This window comes from Macadamia integrifolia, chromosome 1, assembly GCF_013358625.1.
Source record: "Macadamia integrifolia cultivar HAES 741 chromosome 1, SCU_Mint_v3, whole genome shotgun sequence".
In the NCBI taxonomy this organism is placed as follows: domain Eukaryota; kingdom Viridiplantae; phylum Streptophyta; class Magnoliopsida; order Proteales; family Proteaceae; genus Macadamia; species Macadamia integrifolia.
Window position 1 is genome coordinate 2501027 of NC_056557.1, and position 11823 is coordinate 2512849.

General features: G+C 39.7%; 1 protein-coding gene across 2 annotated transcripts; it reads right to left on the reverse strand.

The window, feature by feature from the left end:
- Positions 1 to 8627: 8627 nt before the first annotated feature.
- LOC122073594 (inactive poly [ADP-ribose] polymerase RCD1-like) lies at positions 8628 to 11012 on the reverse strand. 2 transcript variants are annotated; one of them, XM_042638299.1, is made up of 4 exons: positions 9621 to 11012; positions 9264 to 9505; positions 9034 to 9170; positions 8628 to 8929 (listed from the first exon to the last, which is right to left on the reverse strand). In XM_042638299.1, exons 1-4 carry the CDS (start codon positions 10727 to 10729, stop codon positions 8849 to 8851), a joined length of 1569 nt encoding a protein of 522 aa, XP_042494233.1. In that variant the 5' UTR covers positions 10730 to 11012; the 3' UTR covers positions 8628 to 8848. The 2 variants fall into 2 exon arrangements, with proteins under 2 accessions (XP_042494233.1, XP_042494163.1); XM_042638229.1 differs by having other exon boundaries at positions 9034 to 9176; positions 9621 to 11009.
- Positions 11013 to 11823: the final 811 nt, after the last annotated feature.

The window sequence follows — 11823 nt, forward strand, 5'->3', positions numbered from 1 at the left end:
TTGCATGTCTTCTGGTGTGTTCTCCTCAGCCTCTGCTAGGAATGAAATTCATCGCCGTAATCCAAAAGTTCCTTGGTACTCTTTAATTTGGAAAGCTCATCTTTAGCCACGGCAAGCTCTGTTTGGGTGGCGAGTGGTGAATGGAAAACTCCCTACGGATGATTTAATCAAGTCTAAGGGAGCTTTTCTTCCTTCCCAGTGCTCCTTATGCCAGTCTGCTAAGGAAAGTATTTTTCATATTTTCCTTCAGTGTATTTTCAGTATGGAAATATGGAAGAATTTTTTGAAGTGTTTTGGTGTGTCGTGGAACTCCCCTGCTTCTGTTCTTGATCTTGCTATTTGGTGGAAAAGAAAGCGAAGAGGTTTGGCTCCTAAAGAGCCTTGGCTGGCTGGTTTTGTCTTAATTTTAGACAACATTTGGAAAGAGAGGAATGGCAGGTGCTATGAAGAAAGAATGAGATCTCCTTCTCTGGTCTTTAAATTAGTAAAAAGTGACCTCCAAGAGGTGGATATAAATTTGTCAAGGTTAGCGATTTAGTTTCAATTTTTGAGGCTGAGTGTTCTCTGCTGATGGCAATGCCGAAGGGGGAGAATACTTGGCTGGGTTTTTGCGTAATGGCTTGATTCTTTTGATTAAATTTTCTGAATCTTTAGCGAAAAAAAAAAAAAAGCTTGAAACTTGAGACTGAAAAGTCTAACTTGGAAAAGAAGGTTCTTTCCCTCAACAAGAGGATAGAATCCTTGACCTCTAAAATGCATGAACTTGAGGAAGATAACTCAATGTTAACTACCACATTTCATACATTTACTAAAGGTCAAAAGACTTTGGATACATTATTAGAATCCCAATGCAAAAGTCCTCAAGAAAAAGAAGGACTTGGCTATGATGGTGGAACCTCACCTCAAGGGAAAGAAAAAGAAAAGATAGTTTCTCTAAAGAGGAGAAATTCCCATTATGACCAAAGGAAAATTCCAAAAAGGAATAATAGCCATTATGCATATCATTATACCCCTTATAAGTGGCATGATAGACCTCAAAGGAATTTCAAATCTCAAAGGGAATTTAGACCACACTCCCTATTGGCCACAAACACATCATAGGTCACGGAAGAGATAGGAGAAATTGGATGAGATGGAGACTGAGACGAGTTTGGCTATAGGAAATCTTGAATCTAATCATGATCCTGGGGGTGGTTGCCTACCGGATCGTGGACGGCAACTCCATCTAACTGACTTTTGGAAGCCTCAACAAAAGGAGATGTCGAACCAAGGCCCTGAAGGTGAGGGGGCTGCAGAGAAGAGTTCAGATAAGGCAGTGGGAGAAGATGGAGGTGGAAGGGAGCAGCATTAGAGTGGCCATGATGTTTCAAGGAGAACTTTTTCATCGGTGGTTGGAAGTGCCCTTCCTGATGTAGATTTGTTTCCAGAACCAATCATTGCCTGCGTCGAGAACGAAGATTGTCATTCCTCAGGAGGCATATGAGGAGAGGTTGGTTAGGTTCAAATTTGCCTTGATCGGTAAGACCAATTTCAGATTTATATCAATGGATGATATTCGAAAGGTCGCTACTGAAGGATGGCATTTGAAGGGAAGAATAGCCTTGTCTCCAATGGGGAAAGTATTTATCCTCTTTTAGTTTGAGAAGGAAGGTGATATGGCTAACATCTGGTGAAGGAATCTGATAAAAGTTTATGGTCACTTCATTCGTTTTCAACGATGGAAATTAGATTTCGATGTCAATGCGGTGCATAAACCTACCAAGCTTGTTTGGATCAGATTTCCAGGCCTCCCTCTAAAATACTGGCACGAGAAGATACTTCTTTCGATGGCCAAGGGGGCGGGGAGGCCTGTGGCTTTGGATAAACGTACAAGGTCGGCTGCAATTGGAAACTTTGCGTGAGTCCAAATGGAGGTGGTGATAGGAGCTAGAAGGGTGGAGGAACTTCATGTGGAAAGAAAACAACCTAGTTTAGATGAGATATTCTAGTTCAAACAGATAATAATTTAGGAAGATGACCTGTACAAATGCAACTTTTGCAAAAAGGTTGGTCATGCCTTTGCTGAGTGTAGGGAGAGGAAAATTCCCTCTGATCGTACTAGAGAGAAGGAAGACTTAGTGGCGGTAGCCATGAAGGAGAGTGGTGGTGCTGAGCGGACAGAGGCTGATCGTGGTGGTGAATTTCCAGAAAATTTAGTTTCCAATTTTGGAATCCCACGTTAGGGGAGATTCTCCCTTATCTCACTCCCATTCAAGGGAGAATATTTCGTGGCATATGGAAGGAGTCCAACCGCAGGGAGAGTTTGAAATTGTCATTCCATTTGAGAAGAGTCCTAATTTGGAAACTAATAAGGAGAATATTGAGGTGAATAACGGCTCAAATGAGCCTGATTCGGCTATAGATAGTGGATCCACTGCTGGAGCGGATGATGGAGCGGTTCTTGGACCAAGGTCTGACCCTAAAGAAATCCATAATAAGGACGTTCAAGAGTCTTCTCATGATCAGGAAGATGCTCAGCCTTGGACTGAAGTCAGCTGGCGAGGGTCTAACACATATGCATTTAGAGGTAGGGGTGGCGGTAGATGGGGTGGAAGGAGTTTCGTTCATAGGGTAACTCGCTCAGATGTTGTTATACAGCAGGAATACTCATATGGAGCGATGGTTGTTCATCATTCTGATGTAGAGGCAGTGGACAATCAAGCTCTGGAGATGGAGGGCAGCATGGAGGAAAGAAGGAAATAGAAAGGGAAGAACATGGCTTCCCAAGAGCAGACTTTTGGTAAGCCTGATAGGCTGGCGCTCCAAAATAAGTGATTATGATAGTGTTGTTTTGGATTATAAGAGGCATAAAGAAGAAGCCTGGTGGCTTGGCCTTAGGGAATTTGGTTAGGATGGAGGCTCCAGATATTATATGTTTAGCAGAACCTATGGTGGAGATTCAAAAATTTTTGAAGAAATTCTTCAGTAGTATTGGCTTTGATACGGATTTTATTCATAATGAGAGGACTGATAATGTCCCGAACCTGTGGGTTTTATGGAGAAGAGGCTTGAGAAAGCTAGATGTAATCTCCTTTTCTGATCAGCATGTATCGTTAAGGTGTTGGTGGTAGCAGAGGCCTCTTGCCTTGTCAGTGGTGCATGCAAACTGTTTTAGGGCTGCGAGAAGGGATCTATGGACTAACCTAGCTATATCTGCTCCGGGCCAAGGCACTCCTTTGTTGGTCCTTGGTGAATTTAACGCGACTCTTCAGGCTCATGAAAAACGAGGTCCAGGATCATTCAACTTGGGGTCTGCAGCTGAGTTTGGAGCAATGGTTGATGGTTGCTCCCTTATCCAAATTCCTTCTCAGGGGCGTAAGTTTTCCTGGACTAATAACTGGAGTAGGGGGAATGTAGTTGCAGTGCTGGACAGGAGATTTTGCACAGATGATTGGTTCACGGTTTTTAAGGATTGCCACCAGAGAGTGCTGCACTATGGTGCGTTTGATCACTCCCCCCTATTTGTGGTGTTTGAGGCTTTTGTAAAACCGCTGAATTTCCCATTTCGATTTCAGAGATTTTGGGCAGAGCACGAGAATTTTTTGGCTATTGTGAAAGGATCCTGGGACGTCTGGATTGGTGGATCTGCCATACATGTCTTTAGTCAGAAAATTAAAAGGCTCAAGGGAGATATAAGAGAGTGGGCAAGAGGTGCTTTTCCTAATGTTTATTTGGAAGTGCAGGAAGCGCTTAAGGGGCTAGAAGAGATCCGGATGGAGATTGAGGAGAAAGGCATGGATGATTAATTGTTTGCTCGGGAAGCTGATGCAGAATCGAGACATTTGAAGGCAAAGGAGGGGTACGAGAAGCTTTGAGCTGAGAAGGCTCGATCTAGATGGAGATTACAGGGTGATGGAAGTTCCAAATTTTTTCATATATCAGCAAAAATTAGCAGAATGAAAAATGCAATCACAAGCTTGAAGGTTGGCGCCGGTTAGGTAATTTCTGAGAAGCCTAAGTTGGAGATTTATATCAGAAATTATTATGAGATTTTTTTAAAGAGTTCCCCTACTATGGATCATCTAGACATGCTGGATTGTATCCCCAAGTCTTGGAAGATGTGGATAGATGGAGGTTGGATAGGATACCTTCCAACGATGAAATCAAAGGGGCGATCTAGGAGCTTGATCCTGAGAGTTCTCCAGGTCCGGATGGCTCCCAGGTATGTTTTACAGAGTATGCTGGGAAATTATTTATGTTGATATCTGTAACGTTGTTAGAGGTTTTTTCAGTAGGGGAATTATACCTTATGGGATTAACAGTAATTTTTTGGTGTTAATTCCTAAGACTGAGGGGGCTTGTTCTCTAGATAAATTTAGATCATTTTGTTTGGGAATTTTTTTTTGTAAAATTATCTAAAAAAATATGGCGATAAGACTTTCAGGGAGGGACGCTGCCTCGTATGATATCTGAAGAGCAGGGGGCCTTTCAAAAAGGCAAAATCATTCACTCTAATATTGCCTTGGCGTCAGAGCTATCAAATTTGCTGTTTTCTACTTCTAGAGGGGGTGGAATGGGGTTGAAGATTGACATCCAAAAAGCTTACGACACAATCTCTTGGGATTTTATGTTCCAAGTGCTGAGGAAGTTTGGGTTTTCTGAGAATTGCATATCCTGGGTCATCAGTTGTTGGTCTCTGTAAAAGTGTCCGTTCTCCTTAATGGTGGTCCCATTGGGTTCTTTGGAGTGGAGAGAGGTTTGAGACAAGGGGATCCCCTATCCCCAATGCTATTCATCCTTGCAGAGGAGGTGCTATGTAGAGGTCTTCATTTGCTTGTGGGTGAGAAGATAATTCAACTGCTCAAAGGTCCTCGTGAGGTGATCACTCCTGCTCATAGTCTTTTTGCGGATGATATATTCATCTTTGCAAATGCTTCGATCAGTTATGTTAAAAATTTAAAGAGCTTCCTTAGTAAGTATCAGGAGTTTTCTGGGCAGAAAATCAATCTAGAGAAGAGCAAATTTTTTTTGGGGGATATAGCTTCTCAGAGGAAGCACGCTATTGCAGAGGAGTTAGGGATTCCCCTTTGTATGTTCTCTACAAGGCACTTGGGGGTGGAAATTTTCAAAGGAAGAGTTAAAAAGGAGTCAGTGATGCCAATCATGGGCAGAGTGAAAGATCGGTTATCAGGATGGAAGGGTAAACTATTGTCCCTGGCTGGTAGGGTGGAGCTGGTGAGATCAGTGATCATTACCATGCCGTCGCATAGTTTCAATGTCTATTGGTGGCCTGCGTCTATGATTGAGACTCTAGAAAAGTGGATGCGTAACTTTGTTTGGTGAGGGAGATAGTCTCGATGAAAAGAATTCTGGTCAACTAGGATCAGTGTTGCAAACCTAAGGAGGAAGGGGGCCTTGGGTTGAGGAGATTAAGAGATGTTAACAAAGCCATGCTATGTAAAACTGTGTGGCGAATAAAGCATGAAGACTCCACGGCTAGTAGGCTGCTGAGGGCCAGATTTCTTGATAAAAAAGGGAGACCTAAGAAAGGGTATGGTAGATCGTCCATATGGCCTGGTATAAGAAGAGTGTGGAATTTTATTTCTTCAAAAGAAAGATGGACTCTTGGGGATGGAAGATCAATAAATTTCTGGATGGACATTTGGGCGGGTGAGGCAGCTCTGGAAGATGGTGTGGATCAGTTGGACCAGGAAGGGAAGGTGCATCGTTTCATTCAGGATTTCAAATGGTGTTTACCTGAGGTGAGTTCCAATTTCATGAGAGGTATTTTTGATTCTATTTCAACTATAAATATTCCAGATTTTGAATGTGTCGATAGGTGTATGTGGACCTTAACTATTGATGGGAAATTCAGTGCCAAATCTGCCTAGGAGGATATCCGAAAGAAGAATCAAATAGTGCCCTGGGCTTCCTTAATTTGGTGTAAAGAGCAGCTGCCTCGGGTTTCATCCCTGGCGTGGAGAGTTCTTCATGGAAAGGTCCCAATGGATGATATGGTTAAAAAGAGAGTAGTTCCTTTGGTGTCCAGATGTGAGCTGTGTAAAGTGGAGGAGGAATCCTTGGATCACCTATTTATCTCTTGCTCTTTCTCTAGAGAAATCTGGTGCTACATTTGTAATTGCTTTAACTTGAATAGGGGCAATCAGTCATCTCTCATAGAGCTTGCTCAATGGTGGAAAAGAAAGCTTAAAATAGTTTGTTGTAAGGAGGCGTGGCCAATGAGTTTTGGAATAGTTCTAGACCACTTATGGAGGGAAAGAAACGGCAGGAAATATAATAGCAAAGAAAGATTGGCAAAATATGTTTCTATTATGGTTGTGGAAGACATTAGAAGAAATGAGCCTTTGACAAAGGGAGAAGTGAAAACACCAAATGATGTTTTATGCTGCAGACGCCTTGGGGTTCCTATTTAGGATGGATCTCATAGAGAAACGTTGGAGGTTTTTTGGTGTAAGCCTTTTGTCAACTGGATTAAACTCAATTTTGATGGAAGTTCTTTGGGTAATCCAGGGCAGGTTGGCGCAGGAGGAATATTTAGAGATTAGCAAGGAAGGGTGCTAAGCTCATATAAAACATTTCTAGGTGTGGTTGGTGACTTTGAAGCAGAAATGGAGGGTTTGATGGAAGGGTTGACGAGAGATAGAGATATGAGAATTAAAATGCTGTGGGTGGAATCGGACTCGAGTGCGGTGGTGACTTTGCTTAAACAAAAGAAAGTGCGGTGGTTTGCTTTGCAAAGATGGCTGTCTCTTCAGACTTATCTGAATAGTATTATATGGAAAATTTCTCATAATTGTAGAGAAGGGAATGCGATTGCTGACTACCGGGCCAGAGATGCGGCAAATTATGGGATTACGGCTGAAAATGTGGTGTTTCCGTCTCATATTGTGGACATTCTTGCTAGGATGCCGACAGAAGACCGCACTTCAGATTTATTTAGTTTGAGTCTTTCCCTCTCTTGCTGATGGCGATGCCGAAGGTGGGAGTTGGGATGACTAGTGGAGTTTGTTTTGAGTTTTGTTCTTTTGAAGTCTTTTTCTTCTTTTAATGAAATAATCCTATAGCAAAAAAAAAAAAAAAAGGTAAGATTTGTAATGGTATAGGATGTGGTCCTTCATGTGCTTATATGTGGGTTAGACAAATAACATTTTATTTTATCATATTGTGCAGTTTTTCCAAGATCCAACTCTGACCCACAGATTAAGATCCAAGAAGTTCGTTCTTGAATTTCTTTAGAAACAAAAGGGGTCGGATGTGGTAGAGTGAGGTGAATGATGATTCCTTAGCAGCGAAGATGAAGCTTATAACTTTGCTAGGCAGCTGCACAGTCTGTAAGGAGATTCTTCTACGTGTTTATAAATTGCATCAAGAAGCTAGTGGACAACTGGATCAGGCTGCAGGAGTTTCCTCATGTGGATGTTGTGACTAGCTTGGGCATTGTATCTTTGCTGCTTGAAAAGCTCTCAGTTGGTTAAGAGGGTGATTAAATCTTGTCTTTTAAAGAATCAAAATTTAAAACCCTCCCTTCATAAATCTGTAGGGATTAAGTATTGTAGTTGAGCTTATCTTAATGTGATCAGTTTACCTAGTGCTATTGATTAGGGTTATACCATACCCTAATCGTAAAAATCTTCTTTTCTCATAGTATAAGAAATAATATAAGAAGTGCCAGAAGTATCCGTACGCTACGATAGAGGTCAGAATTGTATTAATGAAAAGGAAAAAAAAAAAAAAAAAAAAAAAAAAAAAAAAACACTTAGTAATGAAAGACCCAACCTTCGGAATTACCATCAGGATCCTCTAGAACTATCTGCAAAAGCTAAATCTATACTTAGATAAGACATCAAGCAATTTTTCTTCATGGTAGCAATACCAATAAACTTCCGGAAAGGAAAAATAATATTTGCTTGACTGATGCATGGGGACCTTGGTTCTCTCACGTAAAAGAATTGGATCAATCTAGTCCGGCAATCTCCCCATCACAGGTGCCGGTAACCAACTTTTGTGCTCCAATGGGCTGGATACCTCTATCTCGAATCTTTGTTCAACAAATAGTACGGGTGGGTGCAAATCCGGCGGATGGTCCACCATGAATGCCCTTCAGTGATAGCTTGCTGGCCAAGGACTTCTCTCTTATCGAACTCCTGCCCCAATCTGTCCATTGATGAGACTCGGAAGTCCATTCGACTCTGGAAAGCTAAGCAAAAGTCTATTCAAGATTCTCCGAAGTCTTCATCCTCTCACTCTTCGGGAGAATTGCAGACCTTTGCTTGGAGCCCAACAAAGACCGTTTTACTTCCTTGGCGTCCCATTGATCAAGAGTGGCTAGTAATTTGATTGTCTCCGAGTTGGCCCCAGTGCCTACTGGTTATGGGTTCCTCTGTCTTTTTGTATGGTCTCCGGATTTCCCTTATAACTTGATTCAATTGTAGGGATAAACCGTGTTTTTGTGTGGTGTTTTCTCCATTCATTTCTTATATTTCCTTCTTTATTTTATTTTCTCCATTTTTTTGGGTAAGGGGAGAATTCTTTGGCTTCGTTAATTATATTAATCATATTTCACAATATAACATAAATATTTTTTTCATGCAAACAAATCAAGTTTTTCAGGAGACATTAAATTGCATAAAGTACTATGATCATCTACTAAACTCTTGTTTTCTCATCCTCCACATTGAGTACTTGAATTAATAACAAGTTGAAATTCACTTTCACAAAACAAAAACTAAGACTAGATATTAAAAAAAGAAAAATGAAAACCAAAAAAAAAAAAAAAAAAAAAAAAAAAAAAAAAAAAAAAAGAAGGGAAACGAAAAAGGAAAAAAACACTCATGAGAAGTCTTCGAGTTCATGAAGAGTTGAACAGCGTGTCATCCCCAATGATCAGTTTTACTTGTCTCATGAAGAAATCATTTGTCAGTTCTCCAGCCTAAGAAAATAGCAAATAGCCTTATGAGTCATTCATATTTAATTTGTGATAAAGAAAGTAGTCAAAAAGAAAAAAACTACATAATAAGTGGTGGATATATTTACCATGTACATAGTATGGAAGCTCTCCAATTCTTGAACTTTTGAGGGAGGAAGGGAGCTTTTCAACTTGAACAATAATTTCAAAAAAGTTGAATTTGATGTTTCTTGAGTCGTTGGAGTTGTTATTCTTCTTGATGGACCTGGCCCTAACAAAGTGAAAGGTTATTATTTTCATATTAATCTACCATTCAAATACCCCTCCCCTCCCCAGAAGAAGAAGAAGAATGATGTACCTATGGGGTAACCTTTGGACTGAAAGCTAACAATAAATTGAGGAAGAATGTGCCTATTCATTTTGGAGGTCCATACTATATACCATTTAGGTTTCTCAAGATCATCCACACCTGTATCGAACTCGATACTACTGGGGTAGAACTGATTAGCTCCTTGCTGAACCTTTTCAACATTTCCCATTATAACACGGCACATTAGAAGATGCTTCTCACCATTATGATCCATCTTTGATAGCAATGCACTGAAATACAATGGAATTGTCAAAAATAAATAGAAAATAATAAATAAATAAATAAATAAATAAATAAAAATAAAATAGAAACATATTGAAATCAATGGAAATTAAAAGAAAGTACCTCGTGTAGGCTGAGCCTTGGGGTGAAAGGTATATACCATACCCATAACAATCAGAGCCAGAAAGCTTTTTAGGTCTGTTGAAACCTCTTGATAGGATATCTGGTATAAGTTCAGCAGAGGTTGCATGCCAAGCAAGCTTAATATTGGATACACCCTTATTGTCTGCTTTTGTCATCATCTCCTGTGTTTTATACATTTCTAAACGAGAAAGTGCAAAGGGACTTGAGTGCAAACACTTACGGATGGAGGTTATGGTAACATCATGATCACTTATCATTCCAGAGAGAAAGATAGCCTTGACCATAGAGTAACACTCCTCACCCTCCTTCAAGATTGTCACATCTGGCCATTCTCTTCTTCCCATGCTGATGGGATAACTAATTTTACAGGTATTGGTTTGTTCATCAGGTGAATTTTGTAGTGGGAGTTTCTCCCTTTTAGTATAGTTTTGTATGGCTCTTGTTTCTGTCTCCACCTTAGAAGAGATGTTAATAACCTCTGGAAAACTATGAGTTTCTTCACCAATACTCTCTCTGGGAAAGAAATGTTTACCTTCAATATCAATCCATGAAATTGGCCTTACATCTCCAGTTAGCAGATCCACTTGCAACATTTGAAAGAAATCAAAGAGGTAGCATGCACCTGCAATCTGGACTTCTACTATCGAATTTCCTTTGGAGAAACTCGACTTCAATATTTTGAATACATCATCTGAGAAATCAATCCAGGAACCATTCTTGTAGAACATGAACTTGGAAGGAGTACCACTTCGCCTGAAACTGTGATAGTTTTGCATTAGGGTTGGTATGGAGGAAACAACATAAATTGGAACACCCTCTACTACATCATTGGAATCATGGAAATCTGAGCATGGTGGAGGAAGATTCAAATCTATTCCAACTTCATTCCTAGAGGCATTTTGAGATCCTAAGCTACTCTGGTTTGGCTTGCAAGCATCATCATATATTGGAATAACTTCTACACAATCAGAATCATTGGAATCATGGAAATCTGAGCATGGTAGAGGCAGATTCAAATCTATTTCCATTTGGTTTCTGGAGGAAGTTTTAGATCCTATGCTACTCTGGTTGGGGTTGGTCTCTTCCATGGTTGTGAAGGATAGAAGAAATGAGAAGAAATCCCTCTTGTTCTTTCTCTCTTTTGTTCTTTCTTACAAAATGATACCCTAAAAAGTTACTATATGTACATTAATTTTGTTATACTTTGCTTTGAGTTTAACTCTTCTATTCTAAAGGAAACAATAACCTTAAGACCCCAGGTCCAAAGTTTGGATTAGGTTCTTGTACGGGCCTGTGATAAACACTTGAACTCCACTGCCTCTCTTTCTTAAATTATTCCGTGGACTTAGTGAAATTCATGTGTTCATCACAGAGTTGTTTGAAACCCTTCTCGTACGAGTATCTGATCTGATTTCCGTGTTCCAAGGCCAGCTATATGAAATCTTTCTCATTGGACGTGATAATAATGAGCATTGAATAGGTTTTGAATGGGTTAAAAAAAAAAAAACAATCTGATATTTATTGTATGTCAGGAAAGTTATAATTGTTAAACAACTCATACAGACAACTAAGAAAACGTAACGTTGAATCAGTTTCCTGAATTTCTTGGGTTGATTCAAGGACAGGTTGTATCCACAGCTTTAACAGTTTTTGGCAGGAAAACCTTCTGATAATGTTACCAGGATTTTTGGGATTAGACTGGTTTAGTTTCTTTACATTTTTATGCTTCGTTATCTTGTTTTGTTGGTTTGGGCTCTCTCTCTCTCTCTCTCTCTTTTCAAAGATACATGTATCATTAACCTTTATTTTTTGGTAAGATTTGTCATTAACTTCTATACATATAAGATCTTGCACTATAGTAAACCATGGTGAACAAAAAGAAGCGTAAACCTAGGTAGGTACTATGACACGGAGATATTATAGGAAGTCGAATATGTAAATAAAAATTAGGGATCCAGAGAGTGTATCCTGTCCCTAGTTAGCAATTCGACAAAATAATTCACGAATTATTCGGCCAAATCGAATTTTTCTGAATTAAATAAAAAATTCTGAACGAATTCGAATTAAAAATAAAATTGGATAAAAAACGCGCTTTTTACTAATTTGAATTTTAAAACGCGAATAATTCGGGCCGAACCAAATTAAACCGAATTATTCGGTCCACTTAAACAGTATTTAAAAA